The following is a 24011-nucleotide window of genomic DNA, read 5'->3' as shown; positions in this document are numbered from 1 at the left end:
CTGGAATTTACATCTAAGATTCCAGAGCTATGCCTAACTTCCACTTACATAAAATTCCTTTGAAAGCTTATTTCCTTCCTTCCCCTCAGTTTTTCTCTTCTATATAATTCCTAACATTTGAATACTGCTATATAAAACCTGGTGGGTTGTTGCTTGGGATTTTTTTTTTTTGCCTTTTTTTTTTTCTTCTTACATTTAAGATTTGCAATTGGCTTTACTCATTTCTGGACCCACTGACAAATGGAAGCCTGTCACACATTGGCAGCAGACCTCTGTGCTTTGATTTACTGATGAATTTCAACTGAAAATTTGCAGTGATGCATGAAGGGCTGATCCAGAGCCCTTTGAAGGGAAAGGGGACTCTGTACTCAATTCAATGCCTGGCCTGTACTGTAGTTCAGTAAAAAACTTTGAGTCTTGTTCTCAGAAAAAAAATATATTAAAGTTTTATTAAAAACCCTTTTTTTTTTCTTTTTTGTTTGTACATGTTGAGTGGATAGGTCTTCCCTAGCTGTGTGCTTGGACACTCCATCTTCAATGGAGGACTTACGGGCATCACAAACTTACTTGTACTCAAACACAACAGTGAACTTCAGTTCTTTGCTTATTCAGGACACAACGGATGGTTGGTCATTTCCTTCTGTTTGCCAGAAGTATTTTCTTCCTAATGTTCATCCCAATTAAAATACTAAACCATGAAGACATTGTTATGCAAAACTGATCATTTTTGGAGCTTCTTTTCAGACTTCGCTTTGAGCGTTTGAGGCTCTGTCCTCAGAAATGATAAATCCCTCTTGTCCCAATGGCCTTATTTTGCTGACTAAATCAAGACTTCTAATCAGTTCAGTTTAGCAGAGCATCATGCATTTTAAGGTTTGTCGTTCTTGATTATTTTCACAGCCCAGCGTTACATTCAAATGTTTGTGACTGAGAAATAAAATTTGCTTGAACTCATGTAGTATCTCATGATTTTGTTCAAGTGGTGTGCTCTTCACTGTGAAAGCCCGTTTTCCTTATCTTGATATTCTTTTCAAGTCCCTGTAAAGAGGACTAGATTTTGAATTACTTTTCCTAACCATAAAACTGTACACCATGAAGCTCTTTATTTGTAGTTTAGTTTAATTGAGCAATTTAGTATAATTTAATTTGATTTTAGTGGGTTTGTATTGTAATAAACATGTATGATTGCACAGAAGGGGCTTTATTTAACTTCTTTTTCATCCACCGCCTATGTTACTGTAATGAAAGCAAAAATTCTGTGCAGGATGGTGAACAAATGCTACCTCTCAGGTTTGAAAAAAATAGCCTTTTGGGGGGCCATAGGAATGACAATGTATGTCTAATATGGGCTTGAAATTTTTGGAGGCATGAAGAAGTTAATTTCTAAGCCTCTGTGATGTGTTTTTCTTTTAAAAGGTTTAAATTGAGAAACCATTAGAGCCCCATGGAGTAGAGCAGTAACAAATTTGGGCAAAGGAAATACTTTAAAACCTTCTCTTATTTTGTGTTTGGAAAATGGAAAGCATGTGGCTGAAGAGGATACATTCCCAGGAAAAGGGCTGCCTCCAGCGGGTACACGTGGAACTGGGCACAGTGCCATAGCTGGCATTCACATACCCAATGTCAGATACAGAGTGTGTCCATTTTTGGCCTTTTGTCATGTCCCATTTTAAGAATCTCCTTTTAAATGCTGATTTATTTTTTTTTTTAATTGGAAGGACCTTGACCTCATCTTTCTTTTCTTGCTTTTGTAGAATTAATTCATGGACATTATTAACAGTTATTGTTTTTCTGCCTTTCCCAGTGAAAAGAACATAGGACAGCATTCATCAACTGGTCTTAGACATTGATGTTCACAGAACACCTAACAAAAAGGACTGGGATTTGGTTTACAACAGCTACTTAGGTTGGTAACAGTAGGATGCAAGAGAAGATGTTCCAGATAACTAACAGGAACCGTAAAAGAGGAGGCTTTATTTCTTCCTGAGTTTATGTGTCTACCTGCAGTTTAAGAAACAGGCTTTACCCATTCTGACTGGCTTGAACATGAGGCAGTGTCCATGCTGCTTTTGAGGAACTAGAGAACTATACAGAGGAGCAAGTGAGCTTGGCTTGCCCTTCACATGGATACAGCCCAGCCAGTACTTTGGGCAGTGCCCAGCCAGTACTGTAGTATTTTGGAGCCCTTTCTCTCTCTTTTAGGGTATGTGTGGAGAAATAGGAGTATTCTTAATTCTTTCCCTCAAATGGTTGAGCCAACAACCTCTATCCAGATGGCTGTAATGGAAAATGCTGCTGTACTCATCCACTTCAATTTCTCCAGCCAAAGCTGGAAGGCTTTGGCTTGATGATATATTTTATATATTGTTTCCATAGTGGATCTGAAACCATTGTGGCTCTTTGCCCTCATTTCTTGAGGCTGAGAGGCAATTTGTGCAAGGAATATAGGGATAAATGATAGTGCTTTTTAATGCTTTCCATACAGTCATCTTAAACCTTATGGATGGAAAGCTCCAGGCAAAGAATGTGTCCAGTGCGGTGAATTATTTGTTCTACAGAATAGGGAATAAATGTGCTGAACAGCATAGCTCAATTCTTCTTTCTGTCAAGGGATTTCTTCTGAGATACGTTTTGGTAGAACAATGCTTTTTGTTTGTTTATTCGTTTTTATTGCCACTCATTACATTCCAAGAAATCACTTACTGCTTTCCTGAGAATCATATTTGAAGGAAACAGTCCTGACATAAATTTTTCTGATGCTCTCCTTAAAATGGTTTGTGTGTGACTGGTGAGGTCAGAGGCTTTTCCGACGCTAAGGATGAGATACATTTCATGTTGGATGTCTGTACTTTGGACAATCACATCTGTGGTAGTTTATCTATTTATTTTCATAGTTAATGTGGAGAAAGAGGTACTTCCAAGGAAGTATCCAGGCCATTTTACCTACCTACTTTCCATAAGTGCAAATGATTGTGCACTGGAAGGGGTTGCCCAGAGAGGTCGTGGGGTCTCCCGTGCTGGAGATGTTCAAGAACTGTCCAGACACGGTCCTGTGTAATGAGCTCTAGGGAGGTTGGACCAGATGACCCACCTGCAGTCCATTTCAACCTCACCCATACTGTGGTTTTGTAATAAGGTGGGAAGAGTAGTAGATGTTGGACTCCATTGGTTGAGAAGAAGGAGATATGCTTTGGTCAGGTGAGTCCCACCCTCAAAGAATTTAACTTAGGGCTTTCAATCTCTTGGGGACAATGATGACCAAGAACAAGGAATCTTTCAAGATGAAGTTTTTTTTGCAGGAAGAGGCTTTTTTTTTTTTTTCCTGACATTACAGAAAATGTGACTTCAATCATTAGAATTCCAAGTGGGTTAAAGAGCAGGTGTTATTTAGTAATTTTTTTAAAGAAGAGTAAAATCCACTGCTGAGACATGTTTTTTGACCTTCGGTAAAATTATTAAAAATACTAAAGGGCATGATATACAGATTAAACCAGTTAATGGCAGTCTGGCCTTTCCAGTGAAATAACTGATAAAGCTGTTCAATAATCATGTAAATGGCTGTTTGCACAGAGGATATCTCAAGAATTTGTGGTGGCTGAGGAGATGGTCCATACTCAAGATTAGTGCCATTTTAAAGTAAAATTGGGTTTAGTTGACAAAGATTTAGATCTGTTTCCTGGCTGCATACATAACACAGCAGATATTTTTTGTTGCAGATATTTTAGCAGTGGTTTTTACATGGTAATTCATGGGGAACAGCATGCATCTGTCTAGAACAGTAAATGCCAGTAGAGTAATAGCCATGATTAAAAAAGAAAAGCTTTAAAAAACTAACTTCTCTTTATTTTTTGATAAATGCTAGAATTTAGATTAAGATAAAATTTAAAATGAAAAATATCCAGATGAATTAAAACATTTTATTCTTATCTCTGACATTACTGTCTTTTTTTTTTTTAATGTTAGGGGACAGTGATGTTTTTTGGTTTTAATGGCAATCCTTTCTAGAACTTCACGTTATTCAAGTTTACACTCTTTTGAATTTGGTGGAATATTACAAAATTTTCATTTCTTTCTAGGTAGGCTAGTTTGTGTAAAACTGAGAGGAAATCAAAAAACATCAATATTGTAATCAATATTGTAAAAATAATTAAAAATAGCAAAAGAAAACAAACCTAAAAAAAGGCAAAGAAATTAATGTCTGGGCATTGAGACAAAATGCAGAATTTTTGCTTAGCTGCATCCATAGTGCTATAGAAAATATGATCTTTAGTGTTTCACAGAGTCTTATGGAACACCAAAGATGAGCCTTTTTGAGAGAATCATACCAAATTGCAAATATAGCACAGACCATATTGTAGTAGCATCTTCACTCACCAGAGTTTGCATTAACTCACCTTTCTGTTGAGTTTCACTACTTTAGCTGCAGAAGAGTTTGCTAATTCCAAGAGGCAAAAGAGTTTGTGGGTAAAACCGTTGAAGGAAAGGAATGACCCTGCAAGGAGATTATTCTTCTAGAAATGACATGTTCCAGTGTCACAGCTTTGATTTGGTGCTGTGTTTTTTTCTGGTAGCTTTACCAGCTCTCCTGTCTATGGGGAGGACAGTGATTTGCCTTTGCATGGGTCACTGAGCTAGAACTTGTTCTGCTCCTGCTGGCTCTCATCTATCACCATGGATGCCTCTAACTGTGCTTCCTGTAGTGAGGAAATTCTCATCAAATAATTTTAGATCCAATCTCTTCATGCCTCAAAACATTTCAGGGCTGCCCTTTATGACCCCTGCATCGCTTTCAGCCAGCCAGCACTTTTTGTTAGTGCTGGGGAGAGATGCTGCACTCGTAACCTTGGTTAGAAACCAAGGACTTCTGGAGCTGCCTTGGGCTTCTGTGTTTACAGGGGAACATGTAAATGTAAAGCTTTCACTTTCTACCTGATCTATACCTGTGATGCTAGGATATGTTTGGGTATTCATGCCACATTACCTAAATAAATGCAGTATCCATATAGTGTCACAGACTCCCTCTGTAATCAGCATAGAAAAAGTGTGTCTTTTATGGAAGAGCAGAAATCGAAACTGCGTGCCCAAAGTTGGCCAATATAAATGGTCTTTCAATTCCTGGATGTCCCTGTCTTGTTCCTTGGCCTCTTGTTCAGCTTGAAGTAAATGATCCAGGTGGCAGCTGCTCCTGGGCAGTGTCTCAGCTGGCAAAATGTGCTTGTGTTGGGTACACTAAGGAGACCAATGACCACAATTTACCAGCATTTGTTCCCTCCTCTCATTGTGGGAAGCCAAGAACAGGAGGTGAAATGGGATCAAAGGCAGTGTTAGTGTTCATTGCTTGTGTTTACCACTCACATTTTCTTATGTGGTGTATCCTGGGGACACTCCACAGTGATCATCCCTGAAAGACAGTGAGACTTCTTCTCTGGACAGTGGCAACAACTTACACACTGTGCATTCTTCTTCATGTCATAACAGAACTATATTTAGATGCAGGAGCTTGTCAATAAATGCTCATCTCTTTGAGGGGTCATTTAAGAGCAATCTTACACCTCTATGGCATTTCAGAGTTCCTTGATTTATGTTTTTTTAATGGACACAGTGATGCAGCTATAGCTCATTAAAGAGCTATAGCTCATGCTATATGAGTTTTGCTCATGCACAGAGCAAAACTAATATTATTTTAAGTAAAATGTATTTTATAATAAGTAACTCTTCCTGACCTACAATATTTATGGTATTTGCATTCCTGGAACTTTTTCAAGAGGCAATGAGGTAATAATGCATGATCAGGTATACTAATTTTAGAAATAAATAAATAAGTCTTCAAAAACCCAAAGGTTGAACCTGTTGTTAACAATCTGAAATTTGTTTTTACGTGTAATTGCAAGGAAAAAAAATGTAACTATGATCCTGTAGCTATCATAAATTTGTATTTGGATGATAAAATACTACTGTCCTGTGGTAGTCATTTCTATTCAGGGAGATTTTCTATTCCTGCTTGCAGCTGTTATGAAAAGGTGCATAATTAAACTGCCATTTCTCTCTAAATTTGACTTCAGATCAGTGAAGATATTTGAAAAGGATAGTTTGTTGTGGTGTTAAAATTGATGTGGAGGGGAAATAAGATCAAGTACATTAATACTATGTTTATGCAGACTAGGAGGGTCTGCATAAGAGTTCATGCAGTTGAACTAACACACTTTTGAAGTCCATTCAGGTTAACTTCGGCGTTCATACATAGACAAACCTGAATTACTTGTGTAGTGTGGACTGAGAGAATACGTATGTAAAAGAATCACGTTAGAAATTTTGAGATTCTTCAAGAGGAGACCTAACATGAGACAATTTTTAAAATTAGTAATTTTTGTCTAATTTTATCTAGGGTTGTTTTTTTTTAATATCCCAAGGCGAATTTTTGGCTGCAGTTAAAACTTCAAGATGTTTTTGTTTGTTTTGTTTGTTTTGAGAATGAGTGGACAAATGCAGGATTCTTTTTTAAACAATGCAGAAATGCTTCACATTTAAACTAATTGGTATATTATCTTTTTTTCTTATTTTGCTAAATGTAGTTTATTTACAGCTAATTTCTGTGAATATTTCTTTTAATTAATTCATCCAAATGGCTTGCACTAAATCCAAGGTAAACAGCATCATAAAACTTCATCTAGCTTGAATTTCTTAAAATTGTAGTTTCTCTTGCAGATACTGCCTTCTTCCACAGACATTTCACAGGCTAATGGACAGCCAGAGGATCACGAGACAGCTGCCAGAGTGAATGGGATGACTGGGTCAATACCTGCAAACTCTCAGCAAGAGGCAGACAGCACCCACAGTTCTCACATCACTTCAAACGTGTATGCTGGTTCTCCTATCAAATTAACAAGCCCGGAGAGGATCATAGCCCTGCATCGAGAACTGAGACAAAATCATTGCAAAACTTACCGGGTCAGTAAAAATTTTCTCACTGTTTTTAGTTTACTGAAATCTGTTATTCTTGGCAGAAGATACAGATATGTGAATGATCCCTTTGATTGATGCACATTTGATTGTTAGTCTAAACAATCTGACAATAATAAATGTTTAAAGTTTTTTGTTATGTATTTTCTTCCCCATTGTTTATATGTGGCTTGGGGCTTGTAAAAATAATTAAAAGGTTTGCTTTTATCATGGTATACTCTCTGGTAAAATGATCTTCAAAAATTGTTGGATGTTTTAAAAAAAAAAAAGTTGTTATGTTGATCTTGTCCTACCTTTTTTCCCTGCAAAGTTTTTCTTTTTTTTTTTTTTTTTTAGTGATCCAATTATTCCTCTGCCCTGAAGCTCTTTATAGTAATTTCCATTAACCGCAGGAATCCTGTTAAGAACAGAGCTGATCAATTGCAATTGCATTTGTGACAGTCTGCTGCTAAACTAAACACGCAAGAGATTTCACCCTCTTTGAGACAACATAACCTCTCCATATTTGTATGGAAAAAAACCCCAAATATGCAATTACTGGAGCCAGTTAGGTAGAGTAATTACAAATATTACTCTACTGAATTTTATTTATAATCTTGGATTAAAATAAGTGTGATAAAACAAACTCATTGTTTCTGCTTTTGGCATTAATGAAAAAAACATAGAAGATACTGAAATTTCCTTTTAGTTAAGAAATTAATTATACAATGAGGTGGTGACTCAGAATTCTGATAATATGTTACTTAGTCCAGTAACAACTCAAATGGAGTTTCCTGCTCCTCTTCTCTCTCACAGTCACACATAAAAAGGACCAATTAAAATATTGCCGTAAAAGAAAACCATTATGGAGGGGAGAATGCAAGTAGCTCTTTGATTGACCTGACCTTTGTGAGCTCAAAGATTACTTTTTTATGTAAATCACATGAGCTGTAATTAAATCCCAATGAAAGCAGGACATGGGCCTTATGCAGAATCACATGGGAAGCTATGGCTGAAATCAGCCGCAGTGCACAGAGTGGCCTGTTTCCCCATGACATACAGAAACACACTGTGACATCCAAGGTTATGGTTTCTCTTCTTCTTTCCTCCTCAGATACCTTCAGTTGTCTCCTCCAACTCAAATCCACAGGCTGATCGCAACTTGCCCACGATCCATAAGGAAGCCCCTTGGCCTCTGCTGTCAAGGATGAAGGATGCACTGGTGCCTCTGGAGCGTAGTGTCTTCTGGGCCACGAAGGGGAGGGATCAGTTGTAGAAACGTGATGATGTGTTTTGGGGTCAAATAGGAAATCAGCATGCAGGTGCTACTCCCCAGAGAACAAAACAGAAAAATGCCATTATGAATAAGGCATGGCTCTCTAGAGAAAAAACAGATGGCTCAACCTCAGCTACCACAGCAAAAAGCTATTTGTCAGACGTGTTGTCAGCAAGTAATAAAGGTCGAAATCCTGTGGGTAGGAATCAGCTGCACGGGAAAGAATAAAACCTGCAGAAATAAAACAAGGTAAACCATCTAAGCAATGTGATTTTTCCCATTGCTACAAAAGTACTAATAATTTTTTAAAACAAAGATACTTTACTACTTAGCATGGCCTAGCAACTAGTTAGAGATGACTGAAAAATTTACATGAAAAAGAGCTGTAATACTTTTTATGATCAAAATGTTTTTAGAACATTTGAGATCATTGAAACCTATGGATTTTTTAATTAGCTGGGCTGCCTCCCCATTTTCTTTTGCTTTTCTTTTAACTGAGGCTGTGAAGCAACCTGTTAAATCACTTTCACTTATATGTATGACCCATTTCTTCAGTGTGCTGTGGCAGGTTCTGAGAGAACATCTGCCTTGTGTGACTGTTTCCTCTGGAACTTCAGGGAATGTAGCATCATGGACTTCCTAGAAACTAATTTTACAGAAATTGAAGGGTCATTTTGCTGTGTTTCTTTAATCTTGGTTTACTTCTTAAAATTGAATCTTTTTTTTTTTTTAATCGACTGAACTACAGCAGGACACCCAATGTATTACTCTAGGTGGTAGTATCTGTGAAATAGTATCCTTCAGCTGTTACTTTTAAGTAACAAATTGAAGCTTAACTTACTGGACAAGTGTGCAACCACTTTCTTTATGGGACTGAGTGGGCATCATGGGTACAGTAACATCTGAGTTCAAGGGCTGGATGATTCAGACTGCACCCTGTGCTGCCAGACCCCTACACCCATCACAGGGAGAAGTGGATGGGGTGCCAGGCCACCTGCACTGGCACAGTCAGGACAGCACTTCCTCGTAGCCTGGCTCAGAAACACTTGTGGGATGGGATGCGTGAACCTTTGATGGATCCTGGCTAGGGAAAGAAGGAGGGAACAGTGTGTCTGTGCAGGTGGATGTGTGCACTAATGCTGGTTGACTCCAGGAAGTTTAACTCAGCATGGTTGTAAATTCCTCAAAATACTTATTTATATTGTGATCCCACCAGATTTAATTCTTTTGGAAAACCTCCATTATTCATATCTCCCAGTTTTCTTTGTTTTTCATCACTTATATTAGAAAAGGGCATTAACGCACAGTAATACATGGCACAGTTCCTGTGCTTTTCCTCTGCATCCATTGATTACCCCAGTTGGTTCACATTATGTTACTACATTTGTTTGATGCTGCTTTTCGGAAGCCAGAAATAAAATGACTGGTTTTGATGAAATATTAATGTACACACTCACACTTTATTGTGGAAACCCGCCTTCAATTGCTCAGTTAGGTAGTGGTGCAGTTGCTTACAGCACTAACTGAATTGCTCTTCATCCAACATATCTTTAGAAAACATACACCAGATGCCAAGGGAAATAGTCTCTGGAAGCAATGTTTCTGAGTGCTATCTAAGTGGAGGAGACACCAGTGAGATTCCAAAATATGGGCTTTTGCTTTCATGTACCTTTCTTTTCTTCCTAATGCCAGGCCAGAACTTCTAAAGACAGATATAGCTGCTATCCAGCCATCAGCTGCTTGGTCAAATGTAAAGATATTCTGATGTGCAAAAGCACCTGTAAACACTGAATGTGTGACTTTTATGTTGATAAAATGGTGCTTTAAGAATTAGCCCCTGTGAGAGCTTTTTGGAGCTTTATCTTGCTGTCAGTAAATACAGAACCTGGTAGTTCAGTCTGAGGTCATAATGCATGAAGTGTGCTAATAATAAGGACATTAATAATAATATCCTATGATAATATGATAATAAGCCTTTGTTATCCTAGTGTAGCTATCTACTTTGTGTTTGTGACTATAGTAACTATCCATGAAATTAAGCCTTTTTCAATCTAGTCCCTTTCTATCAAAGATAAGTGTGATTTATTTTAAATTGTAAGGCTTCATTTTAAGCTAATTAGGTTATTTGGCCCCATTCTTCCTCCTGCTGGAATTAATAATTTCCTGAACAAGGGCCACAGACACACAGAGGCGTAGATGGAGGAACAGACATTTGCAAGGATATTACCTGCACTGAAGCACTATAATGCAAAACAGACTCAGGCAATTCATCCAGCAAATGGATTCTGTGCTGGCACTTCATAGCTTTGCTTCACAAGTCACAGATTTCCTGTAGCCCCTTGTGTTTTTAATTTTTTAAGACATCCTACTTCATTTCTTCCTAGTACAAAGCATTGTTTAAAGATGTGCAGATACCATGATTATCATTTGGCCAGCTGTTTCAGCTGCTCTTCATTTCTTCTAAGTAAAAATGCGATAGTTTAGACACTACAGTGGAGGAATGCTAATAAATTAGCAGCAATCAGCTTGGAGCTCTGCATGCAACACCATTGGAAAAGGTGGGTCAGCTAAAGGTTTTCTCTTCTGAACTTCTGTCCTACTCCATTTTTCCCGCTACTGAATGGGCAAATGAGAAGTGATAGTCAGATTATGCCAAATAATTATGCACTAATTGATCTACAAGAAGATTAGATGATGCATTGCACCATCAAACAAGGCACTTCAAATTCTTTAAACATGGTCATTTATAGAAATCTGACCCAAAATGTACAGTGGTGGACCAGATGGTTCCTATATTGGTGTCCTGCCAGGCTGAGGTCCTTTGGGAGTCTGAGTTTGCTGAGTGACTCATTAGAATAATTAATTTTACCCCTTATTCTGTAAATTATTTGGTTTGGGGTTTTTTTGAAATGAAGGGTTATCAGTAGCAATGTGCTTACAGAGCACATCTGAACAGTTGACTTGTCTTGAATCACCTGTGATCTGCTGTTTGTCATCCACGGACCTGCATGAGTCAAATGGCATTATCTGTACTTGACTGGATGATGAGGATATTTGGAAGGAAGCTGGATGACAGCATGTTTCCTACTGACAGATGCTCACTGAGCCTGCTTCTCATTCAGACAAACTCTTCCACTTCCAAAGAAATTGTTTGAAACAGCACAGAAAAGTATTTTCTAGGATCAATAGTTAGCAGCAAATGAGTGTTAACATATTCAGACAATATTTGCCCAACTCTTTTTTTCCAGACTTGAACTCCCTAATACTGAAGTCAAAATGTCTCTTTTTAGCAGGGAGATTATCTCTTTTCTCTCTAGTTTTAACAGAAGTATTACTTAAAAAATAGAATTACATGGAGGCATTAACCTGAAATGGTGCCTAGCGCTTTCTAAAGGCTGTGTGAAAGATAAAAAGGGAACTCGTGGTGTTCCTATGACTACAAATGCACTGTAGAATTGTGTACCAGCTATGAGGGAGAAAAGCCACTGGACAGAATAGCGATTCTTTTATGACAGGTGAAAAAAAATACATCACTTTCTTCCAATGCTGAATAAGCAGATTTCTGTAATCAAAGAAAACTAATAATTCTCCTGCAGTTGTGCCTTATCTGTTTTGCTCTTTATTGGTAGGAGAGGTCATAAACAGGGAATGTAATACAGTTTTTAAGTTCATATGCAAAGAAACAGAACACCTACAATGACAGATCATGCATATTTTAAAAGAGTTCTCTTTAGTCAATGCAATTCTTGTATTAGACTACTCCTTCTACTCCTCTTATTTTTCAGGAAAATAGCATTCATAATATTTGAAAAAAATAATAAGTTGCCCTGTTTTTGTCTACACTCACCTGTGCATGCAGTCTCACTAAACTAGAAAGAATTCACTATGCAAGGCAAAAAGGTGAAGTCAGTTGCCAGTTACATTTTAGGAATGTCTAGAACAGACATGCTTTGATCAGAATCAGTGGAAAGAACAAGGTCAGCATCCCCCTTAAGAACTGATATTCTGGAGAAGGCCTGGAAGGCACTGGAAAGATGACAAAACTCATTCTCTTTTCAAATAAATGATGCCAGTGTCAACTCTAGGTTCTACTAGATATTAAACATNAGAAGGGTTGCTCCTGAAGCCTTCCACTCTCTATCTGTTGCTTGTCTTGTGGTATGAAAAGCTTTTATGCACGTAGGAAATTTGGGGATTATGCTCAGTCTGTGGTCATTCAGCTCAGGGCTGGTATTGATGTGAGTCAGAACAAAACCAAGTTGCCCATGATTAAATTTTCTCTACTCCCTAATAATCCCTGTTTATATTTTTTTGAGTAGTAATTCTGATTTGTAAAAGTATTATCTAATGCCTTCTTAGTAACAGCCTTTTCATTGAGCCTTTAAGCTGATGGATATTAAAGACCCTAATTAAAACCAGATAATGTATGAAAGATTCCTGTAGTGCAGGCCTTTCTCTTAGAGCCTGATTAAACCAAAAAACTCATACATCTGTTTGCACAACTGTATTCTCATCAGGGCAGGCACCTTGCAGCATTGACTTAGGTCCATCCTTCTCACAGTAGCTTTTTCTTGGAAATAAAGAGAACAAGAAAGGCTAGGAGAGAAAATGGAGTATTTCAGAAACATTGGCTTATTACATTTAGCTAGGAATGCAATCTTTCCCTATTCTATGGCTCTGATGCTATCAGTCAGGATAATGGTGAACCACAGAATAATATGTTCATTTACATATAAATCTGTATAAAATACTTCTGTGCATATATAATCTCTATATGTTTAGTTGCATGCAGTTTTGCATGAATAAATACAGTATAAAATAACAGGGATAAGTGATTTTCTGCAGATCTTTATTTTTTTTCCTTTCTTTTTTCCTGTCTCTCGGAATTTGCAAATAGAAGTAGGAATATGAGAAGACACTGATTTTTTTTAAATTTAAACCTTAAATTAAGAGGAAACAGACTATATAGTGAAAACTGTGGTTTTACCTTGACTCCACTGCAGGTTAAAATCCGGATTTGTATGAATCTGTCTTCCCTTTCCCAAATACCCTGGATTCCGCTGGTGTATTTGCATGCCCCACTTGTCAGTCCAAGTGTAAATGGCAGTGAGACCAGGCCACTGGGAGATCCTTGCTCTGTAGCAGTGTAGCTCCCTGTTGTTTCTTGCTGCTGAAAGATGGGAAGAAAAATGATCAGTGATTGTATAAAATATTGTTAGTACAACTTTGTCTTGCTTTTATATGCATTAAACATTGAACCTTTACTGGGTGGGAGTTAGACACCACTAGAGAAAGTGTCAAGCTCCCACAGTGGAAGCCAGACTGACTTGCACCCTTGTTAAAGATCTCCTGAACTGTAGCCACTGTTGTATTTCATGTAATGTAAACTGTCTGCTTTTGGAAATCTTAATGTAGTGTGGCAAGTTCTTGAGAGAAAAAGCTATGACTTGTGAAGTAAGCAGCTCTTAAAAAGAAGAGAGAAAAAAGAAATAGAAAAAAAAGAGCCAGAGGATCCTGTTACAGATGGTGGGTTAGGTTCAGCAGGGTGCAACAGCAGCTCGGTTTCAGCCTGGTGATCCAGAGCAGCTGTGAGCTTGGCTTCCCAGGCACTGAGACTGTCTTTATGTTCAAGCCATTAGTGAACCAGGTCAAATATCTAAGTATGGGGGAGAGAGTTCTTTTTTTTTTTTTTTTTTGGTAGGTTACTGGGAATATTTATTCAATGATTACTCAGAAAATTAAGATGTTACTTGTTCTACCTAGTCACTGCATTTTCGATTATGGTGTGAGAACATGGAACAAAGGAGAATTTCAGTAAAGGATTCCTGGAAGTTCATTGGGGTTGTACTTGTATTGTTTGGACGATTTGGAAGCTTTGAATTGCCATGGCTTCTCATCATATGGCTGGCTTGCAAAGCCTCCTTTGAGTGGGAAGCACCTGGAGCACATTGCTGATTTTTGTAGTGCAGCTCCGAGGCTGAAAATCATGAGCAATTCTTTCTCATCCTTAGTAAAAGCTGCAGCTAAAAGGGAGGATGTGGCTGTCCCTTGCCCCGACCATCTGCTTAGTGCTGCCTCTCTGCTTTCCCATCTGTGGGCTGGGGACTCTGTCTCTCAGCAGCCGCATCTCCATTCCCAGCTGGCTGCAGACAGTCTCTTCTGGTAAATGGGCTTTAAAATCTGGGGGTAAGGCTGCCTAGCTGGAGGGTACTGATAGGTTGTCACTGTTTGCACAGAGAGCTTTGCTTGGGGACGAAAGGCTGTTCTTGTCACTCAAAGGAACTGATTTATAGGAGAAACTGCACTCCAAAATGTAGCTTCTCTATTGATAGCGAGGGGCTGGACTCTGCTCATGCCCTGCCACCCTTACAATTTTATGTGCCTTTTCTGTGCTGGATATGATCACCGATATGAGGTGGCTTCTGAATTAACAGTTTAATTAGAGACCTGTTGTGGGTAGTGGACTTTTTGCAAATGACTGTGGATGAGCAGACAGGCGGTCTGAGGTACAAAAGCTTGCCAGAAAGAAATAACAAATGTACATACTTTTTTTATATGATCTGGATACCACATCATTTTGTAAGGCAGAGGTATACTGTCTGTATCTTACAGCTGGTGAGTATAAGTCTAGAGAAACTAAGGTCCAACCAAAGAGCTTTCATTAAGAGCACGCAGCGTTATCAACACTAAATTAATCCATGGACAATTCCTAAGTCTGAGCTGGGAGGACAATTCCTAAGTCTGAGCTGGGAGGTAGAGATCTTGATCATTTATTTTTTTATGATAGCTGCAGAGGCTTTCATCCCCTAATTTACCTCTCATGGCTCATATGCCTCCATTGCCTCCTATTCATGAACAGAAATTGCTGTCTCCTCAAACCTGTCAGTGTGGCTGCTTGAGTGATAAATTCCAGAAACCATTTCTGTCAAAATGAACCTACTAAAGAGTAAATGACCACAGAAGGAGCTCTGCACTAATTCTGGGGAATTAGTGGTGGGTGGCAGGTGGCTGGCCCTGAGTGAGTGTTGGAGAGGGTGTTGGAGGCAATGATCTCTTCAGCCTTTTGAAACCTAAGAAATGAAGCTGCAACTGATATGGGCAAGAATCCTGGTGTGTTACATGGACTGAATTGGGTTCAGAACAGAAAGTACCTTGTGTGATGATACTCAGGAGATCCAGAAAAAACCTACTGCTTGTTAACAAATAATGTGGATGTCATCATGGGAGTCCACTATAGACTGCGTAGCCAGGACAATGATGCCAAAGAATTGTTCTTTGAATAAACACTGAATCAACTGCCCTTGTCCTTACGGGGAACTTCATCTTGCCAGAAATTAACTGGGAGCATCACACAGCTGGCACTAACAGGTCCAGGAAATTCCTGAAACACCTGGATGACAACTTCATGGTACAGGTACTAAGAGCAATGACTAGGAAAAATGCCCTCCTTGATTTTCTTCTTGTTAACAAAGAGGGTCTCATGAATGAAGTAATTGAGTTTAAAATCTCTGCTGACAGGAGGAAAAGTACCACTAAAACTTCAACCCTGGACATGAGGAGACCAGACTTTGGGCTGCTCAGGGCTCTAGTGAGTAAGGTCCCCTGAGAAAATGCTTTTGAAGGTGCTTGGGTCAATCAGTTCTGGTCATTTTTTAAGCACCACCTCCTAAGGGCATAGGGGCAGGCAATTCCAAAATGTTGGAAGTCAAGCAGATGAGGAAGAAGGCCAGCTTGGCTGAAGAGGAATCTTCCTTTGGAGATATGGCAAAAAAGGAAGGCGTATGCCCAGTGAAAGCAAGATCAGGTGATGTCCCATGTGCCATTTTGGGCACGACAACATAAGAAAGATACAAAGCTACTAGCATTGAAAGGAGGGCTACAAAGATGGTGAGGGGCCTTGAAGGGAAGCCATATGAGGAGAGGCTGAGGTCACTTGGTCTGTTCAGCCTGGAGAAGAGGAGACTGAGGGGAGACCTCACTGTAGTCCATAACTTCCTCATGAGGGGAAGAGAAGGGGCGGGCACTGATCTCTTGATGATCTATTGATGACCAATGACAGGACACAAGGGAATGGCCTGAGGCTTTGTCAGAGGAGGTTGGATATTAGAAAGAGGTTCTTCACCCATAGAGTGGTTGGGCACTGGAACAGGATGCCGAGGGAAATGGTCACAGCACCAAGCTTGACAGAATTCAAGAAGCATTTGGACAATGCTCTCAGGCACATGGTGTGATTCTTGTAGCTGTCCTGTGCAGGGCCAGGAGTTGGACTTTTATGATGCTAGTGGGTCCTTTCCAACTCAGAGTATTGTGATTTTGTGATTCTGTTATATCTGACACCTGCATCTTTCCCAGAACAGCACATTCCTGTTGTCCCCCTTGTAGATGACTCTCTGAGACTGTGATTTGCACTGACTTTCACATGTGGACATACAGTTGACTCAACATTTCCTGGTTCTTCTCTGGTGACATGACATGACAGGATTCACCTCATCATAATGTAGGTCTAAAATACGCAAAGTGCCTTTTCAATTCACTGACTATAAGTGGAGTGGAACTACTTCAGATGTCAAGTCTACACTGCAGGAAAAAGAGAAGATGATTCCCACTCAAGGAACTTTAGTAGTAAAGTGACTAAGGTCATGTGAGACTTTGGTTGTGGTGATCTGGTAGTGCCTAGCAGGAAAAAGACTTGAAATCTTCCTCCTGTGTCCTAGGTGACTGTTCTGAACACCTGACTACTCTTTCTAAAAGAGGAAATGGACATTAACACTGGAAATGGACAATGGAAACCTCTCTTTTGTGTTGTTCTAACTCTTTTTTGAATCTTCTCCCTGAGGACTTTTCCCTTGTACTTATACCCTGGATTAACTATATAGTTTTGTCTTAATTTATAGTCACAAACTCTGGATTCACTGTAAGATGTTTAGGTACCAGTTTATAAATATATTAAACAGGAAATTAAACATGCATGTAGATCTGAAGCCTTATTGACCTGACAGGTTCTCCCAAGGCCCCAGGAGATGAGAGGCAGCATTCATGGAGTGAGGCATTGAGCATATGCCAGGTGTAGTGCTAATACTCTTATGCTTTTGAATAAAAATAAGCCAGATTCACTGTTCTTTATTTGTGAACTATGCACTCCTCTTTACTTGTGCATCCTTCCTCTTGAGTAATATGAAAAAGAGGACAATGCAGAAGAGAGAGAAACAGCTTAAAATTAGTGTATTCAAACACATGAATTCAGCCTGAGCTGTGGAGAGTTCTCTTCAGTGGATTAGTAGCTGCAGCACTGCCTTTCTCCTGGGAAATCATCTAAGCACATGTGTTTCCTTTAGAAGGCTTCTGACCTCTTTTGTGTTCTTCTTCTTCATTTCTGTGTCCTAAGTAAGGTGATATTAAAACAATTCCTTATTGATATGCTTCTCTGGGAGCTTTACAGAGTGTAAAGGAGGGAAGTGGTTTCTGCTGCTCCTAAATTAAAAGCAATTTCTCAGACTCCGAATCTCTAGAAGATGAAATGTCTGCTAAGAATGAGTGCTGCTCTTTGCACTGGCAAACTGGATGCTGGGGAAAGAATAATGTGATTGTCAAGACACATCTTTCAGTTTAATAAACTATTTTGAGAAAGCTCTGCCTCAGTTTAATAGGAGTCCTTGGAAAAAAAAATTCTAAATTCCAGAATGAAAACAAACACTTCTTTTCTATTTTGAAATAAACATACTCTCTTCTGTAGTACAAGGGTACATTGTAAATTAGGCTTTTTGTAGATGTATAGGATATGAATAAGACAATTGCCTTGGCAGTATTGTTAGAACTAATAACTTCTGTGTGGATAAATCTGACCCTTTTGGAATGTAAAAACATTCATATTTTATTTTCTAGCCTAGCTTTTCCCTCAGAAGAGGTTGTCTTTTCTGTAAGGCTTATTTGAAATGTCATGATATACAGCCTATTATGAATTACTACTTTAGAGCTCTCAGTTGAACAGAGGTTGTAGCAATATATTATTTGCATCTCTCAACTGCATACTCTGGAAGCTTAATATCAGGGGCCTCCTTCCTGCCCCACAATGATTGTTTTGGGACTAATTACCAAGTCACAGTGTTGTACAAAATGTCTGAATCAGCTTGTCAAAGTCCTCCTTGATTGTCAGCGGAAGGAACTGCATTTCCATCTGTGTGCTTTATATAGGGACCCCTTTGCATGGGAGTTTCCCCTCCCTTCTGTCCCTTGGCAGAAAGTTTGCACTGCTCCCACAGTCAGTGCACCCGGTGTGTTTTCCCTTGGCAGCAAAATCATGACATCCTGAACCATCACAGGGCTGACACCCATCCATTGACACTCAAAGAAAATAAAAAATCAGTCACACGGACTTCAGGCCCTGGGAGCTGCAGTGCTGCCTTCAGTTCATGGAGCAGTGGGATCCTTGGTATTTTTGAGTTGCTGCAGCTGAACCCAGTGTTATCTGTAAGTGACCAAACCATTAAAAAATCAACTTCTAATTTATTACCTCATTTATAGGCCCACTTGATAGACCTCTGACATAGTTGAACTTGCATTCAATGATTAATGTGAAATAAAAGGTAGTGTTACATGACCCAGTTAGATTAGATGCTCATGATCTAATCCTGTCAGTCAGCCACAGCTGTTAACCACTTTATGTCCTCATAAAAGACTGTACCTGTGCTGCTGTAGGTTTTCAGGCTAAAAGAAGATCATAGTATAATAAGAGTACTAGCCAGAGCTTATATAAGAGAATAGGATAATTATACATATTCAGAAGTTTATAGGAGGATATGCTTAAACAAATATAACTTTTACCACATAAAATGTTATGGTGATTTTTCAAAGTCACAAGAAGGTTTTAGGAATCCAGATTTCACTGCCTTTCTTTTAGGTGGTAATTAACTTCTCTTGTGTCTTTGAAAATGTCCCCTATATTATTGAATTTGATTATGCATACCATATATAATCACTTGGGGCCAAAGTTGAGGAATTCTTTGTGATTTTTAAAATCTTGGTTTTATTCGGTGCAAACTTTCAATTGAAGTATTTACCCATTGGACAGTATAAATAAAAGTAGTTGAAGAACCTCAGGGTCCTGGTAACACTGAAGAACCCTGGGACCTGGAAACATTCACCTTTGTAAAACCTGGCAAGCGACAGGACTGTTGGAGAAGCATTTCATCTCCCCGGGCATCAGGAAGCGGCTGCAGATCTGACTGCTGCGCTTCAAGGACAGTCACGTGTGGGCTTAATGGGAATTAACAGATTCCAGAGATCGTAAATGAATGTTCCCATTAGGATGGATGCTTTTCTTCTCACCCTTTTTGTGTGTCAAGATCGATATCTCATCAGGGGAAACCTTCAACACAGAATATTTTGAACGAGTGTACGATAAGTAGTGTTCTCTTTACTGCATCTGGGCTATAGGAAAAAAAGTTTTCCTGGTATAATGAGTAATAAGTAGAACAAAGATCATGTGGGAATAAAATGTATCTGTTTGATCCATTTGATAATTTCCATCTGGATAGCATTTGCTTCCCTCAGTAAAGGGAACGGGAGCTGCCTATTTCTAGGCAATCTGTTGAGTTTCTTTCATAGAAAAGGGCAGTTTAGCCTTTCCTTCCATATGGGCATACATTATTACATTTACAAACATGTTGTTCATCTTTTTTTTTTTTTCAGATCCTATAAGAAATCTTAATTCCTGGGTGGGTTGGGATGTGGGTTGGATATTCTTTTTTCTTGTTTTTTCCATAAATCCTTAAGAGAGAAGAAAGACCCTCACTTTTCTGTATAGATAAGTACTAGTTAATTTACTAAACCAAAAGAAACCTTGCTTTTCAGAGCAGAAAGAAAGTTAGCTGTAATAAGACCAGAATAATCATTGTTCCTCTGGGCCTGACCATGCTGGAGGAATACAGGTCTGCACATGTGGCTCCCTGCTATCATGGAATCCAAGTCATGAAACCTCTGTCATAAATTAAGCGAGTTCTACCTCAAGATTCCCCCTCTAGAACAGTGGAGCATTCTAAACAGTAAAAAAATCATTATACCACAGAGAAACTGTTTTCTTAGTACAATGAGGTGACACTGGTTAATGTTGTGGGTTTGCCCAGAGACTACTGGATCTTGTGCATTTGTAGCATTTTTAATGAGCTTTTGAGAAAACTTGTGTATCAGCAGGAAAACATCAGAGCTGCTTTGCCCTGGCACCCTGGGTGGGCAGGGGGGTCTACACTTTGCTCCTCTCGCTGAGCAGAGTTGTTCCAGCAGGAGTTCCTCTTGCTCAAAATATCAGAAGCTACCCAAGTGCAACAAGCACACAGGCATCGGTGCTTTGTCCTGCAATATTTCTATTTGGAAACTGATTCTGTTCTCTTCATAACTTTTTTTTTGGAAATGCTTGTGTCTCAAACCTTTGGAAAAGTACAAGACCCTCTTTCTAATATGCCTGCACATAAAAGTAGGAAGCAGCAGATGTACTTTAAGAGGATAACCCTATTTTCTTTATGAAAACGCAAACTTGGAATTTCTTTTCCTTTGGCAAACCCATGTGCTGTAGTCCTGTAAAACTGGAACATTGTGTGAATTCCTGGAGCCAAAGAAAGGGGCAAAAATTAGGAAACGAATATGACTCTGTGTCTGGTGGTTTAGGGCCACACCTCCTTCATCTTCTTACTAGTAGGCCATAGACACTACTTATTCTCTCTTTCTTGGTTTGCTTTCGTAGGTGTGCCCAGACAGCTCAATTGGAAATTCATCCACAGAACAGTTCAGAGTTAAAACAGCCTTTTGTTGCTGCCACTGATAATCATTTGCACTACCAGCAGAAGTTGTCACCCCTAATCAGATCCATATAAGCATGGATGGCTTCCAAATGCACTGATTCATCACCAGAGCTATGATTTTTAGCAGCAATTGCACCTGGAATTGTTATTAATTTTCATATTTATCAAACAGCTGTAAATTGAGACCTCTAGGTTGCAAGTACTTGTAAGCTAAAGTCATTGAAGGATATTACACTCCAATTTCAACAGAGGCTTACCTTGATTCTGTAAAAGTTCAGTTAGGGTCTGGTCCTCAGAGGTTTTTCAGTGCCTTGGCAATCACATATTTCATCAGTGAGTTATGACTTTTGGATTTCAATGCTTTTTTGTTTTTTCCATTGCCCTGTCTACTTTTTGGTAGTGCTCAGACTGGACACAAGTAATCTGAGAGAGAGCAAGCTCTGACTTTGTTACATGGTGGGTTTGAATTGGGTCCAGGCCATAACTCTCATGTTTGGGATGTGCAATCCAAAAGACAAGCACAGTTCCTAACTTCCAGAAAATAGTGGGCTTTTTTCCTTATTCTGACCTTTAACAATCTGCATCAGTGAACAGAGCCATGTCACAGACAGCTGGTAGGAAGGCACTTGCCTCTTTTGCAGCCTGCATCTGTTGTTCCTCCTACATGGGAAGAGAGGTCCCGCCAGACCTCACATGCCAGTGTCTTAAACACAAGATTTTCCCGGTATGATGAAACGGATCTCTTTTCTGAGAAGCTCTGAGATTTCTTGTTGTTGGAAACAAAAGATTTAGCTGGAAAAAAGGATTCCACATTGGTTTGGCTATCTGTCTTCTTCAGGAGTGCTCCTAACTGTCATGGTGACAGGAGGTGATGAAAAAGAGAGTTGATCCGGTTTCTGGTGGCAGGGGATCTCATTATTCACAAAGTCCACAAGCCACAGGGAAATTATGAAGGATTTAAGGCTAGCAGGCTGAGTTGGCTAAAGGTGTTTCTTTCCTACTTGCTTTAAAGGAGGAGAGGAGGGAGAGGAAAAAGATTTAAGAGAAGAAATGATGGAAACAACAATCTGTCCAGAAGCAGAAACAGAGGCTGGTGGAAAAAGTGATGAAGTTGTGTTGAGACAGAAGGACTAAAAGGAAAACAAGCAAATGTGTGTCAGGCAGGCCAACAATTTGAACTTGAATCTTTGTTTCTCAGTTCTGATGATTATGTTTTATAGAACATATATATGCTTAATTTTTAGCACACATTTAATTCTTCAGTAGAGCATGGTTAAAATCAGAAACATTACAATTAGTGGTGAAGATATAAACAGCTTCCTTCAGTGATGGAAGGCTTTTTATACTGCTAAATGGCCTATATCAGAAACAAATAATATAACTACTGTAATTGCTTGTCTTTCTCCAAACTGGTGTTTGCATGGAACATTTTCAGCAAGGTACCTGAAATAATATTCAGGATGAACTCTAATTCTGGATTGCCTTATGTGTATGTTGCTCATGTAGTAATTATAAAGGGAGAAAACACAGTTTTTATTAGATTTCTTATAGGTGCATTTTAAGAAGCAAACGTCATATGATGCATTAGGCTATTCTTCAGAATGGGAAAAAAAAGGAGGAAGTGTCCTTCTGTTCCCCAGAGTTTTAAGAATTCATGGCTGAGACAGTTAATGCAAACATTTTTCACTTGAAATTTGGTCTCACTGTGGAGGTCTTTGTCCCTCCACAGCACACAGCCAGAATTAGAAATCTTCCTTTGGGTTGACTCAGATGGGAAAGCTCCTGTGCCCAGCTGCATGGAGCCCAGGTGCTGAAGGCTTCATTGTCAGGGAGCGGAGAGGGAATGGGTCAAAATGAAGAAACAGATGCTGTCTAGGCAGGAATTCCCACTCATTTTGTTTAGTCACCTGGCTGTCAAGGAAAGCCCATGACAACATGTTTTCAGCTCACAGTCTTTTGGTAAGATTAGCTTTGACAAATACAACACTTTGTTTCCCATGGAGAGAGGTGATGTTTGTTACTACCGAGTCGCTTAAGTTGCAGTAGTGGATTTTCTTTTTTCTTCTTCTGAAAGTATCTTTAGATGAGATAGAAGTAGTATCTGGTTAGCAAACACAAATTAAACAGCCAGTTGAAGCTTTCTTCCTTTGCCAGAGCCCTTACAGCTCTCTTTGTGCTCTCTAAGATTTTACCCAGACAGATCATGGCTTTTTCAATCCTGATGATGTGTGACAGTTGGATCTGGCTAATATCTATGCCCTTAATGAGTTATTAAAGTAGGCAGCATCATTAAGAATTTATTTTGTACCTTTTCCAGATCTTTTAATTATGAAACAGCAGTGGTACTGCTGCTAAAAAGGGCTTTGCTGCTGCTGAGTCATGGCAGGGTAGGGCTTGTGTAAGTTGTGGTACCCACACACATGCTGACACTTTGGCCTGGACATCCTTTGAGCAATTAAGTTACAGCATTCAAATTGCTGAATGTCATTTAAGGCATAATTTCCTAAAAATTGACTTTATTCTTACTTGCAAGGTTACCTTCTCGTGTATTTTGCAAGCATATACTAGAACACAACTAGTGAAGTCAAATAGTCCAATTGTTCTGTTGTTTCTAATGCTTAGAGAACGGAAACTTGTTTGTGGATAGGATAGAAATATGCCTGTTGACAGAAAGGGAGATTAATAAAAAAATGAGCCAGTAGCTGGAGGTAGACACCTGGGGGAAGAGAAGAGGGCAAACTGACCCTCCTCAGGGCTTTCGTCACGTGCTGCTCAAAGACTTTTCATGTAGCAGAGTTGGTTTCTATTCATTCAGTGAACCTTGATGGACTTTCCTTCCATTAAGTTGTCAAGTCTCTCTCGAACCCATATAAACTTTTTCTCTTTGCAGTATATCATGGAAAGGAGTCCCATCACTTAATTACACATTAAGAACCAGTTTTTAACAAAGCTGTTATGAATCAATGCACCCTGGCTCTTGTCATTCCTGGTTTCCTTCTCTA

The 24011-nt window shown here is 39.1% G+C and overlaps 1 protein-coding gene across 9 annotated transcripts in view; it reads left to right on the top strand.

The window, feature by feature from the left end:
• CUNH4orf50 (chromosome unknown C4orf50 homolog) overlaps positions 1–24011 on the top strand; it is an 87890-nt gene that overhangs the window by 28719 nt on the left and 35160 nt on the right. For 6 of the 9 annotated variants that reach the window (XM_017824513.1, XM_017824508.1, XM_017824509.1 and 3 more), the window contains 2 exons: positions 6694–6948; positions 8054–8464. In XM_017824513.1, the coding sequence (XP_017680002.1) occupies positions 6694–6948; positions 8054–8215 (417 nt within the window). In that variant the 3' untranslated portion in view covers positions 8216–8464. Of the gene's footprint in view, positions 1–6693; positions 6949–7296; positions 7352–8053; positions 8465–24011 lie in introns of those variants that run through there. The other 3 variants (XM_017824512.1, XM_017824516.1, XM_017824515.1) reach the window with 3 other exon arrangements.

Source organism: Lepidothrix coronata, unplaced genomic scaffold (assembly GCF_001604755.1).
Source record: "Lepidothrix coronata isolate B3197 unplaced genomic scaffold, Lepidothrix_coronata-1.0 Scaffold111, whole genome shotgun sequence".
Taxonomy (NCBI): Eukaryota; Metazoa; Chordata; class Aves; order Passeriformes; family Pipridae; genus Lepidothrix; species Lepidothrix coronata.
Note: the sequence above shows the minus strand (reverse complement) of the source record. Positions and strands in the feature narration are given on the sequence as shown.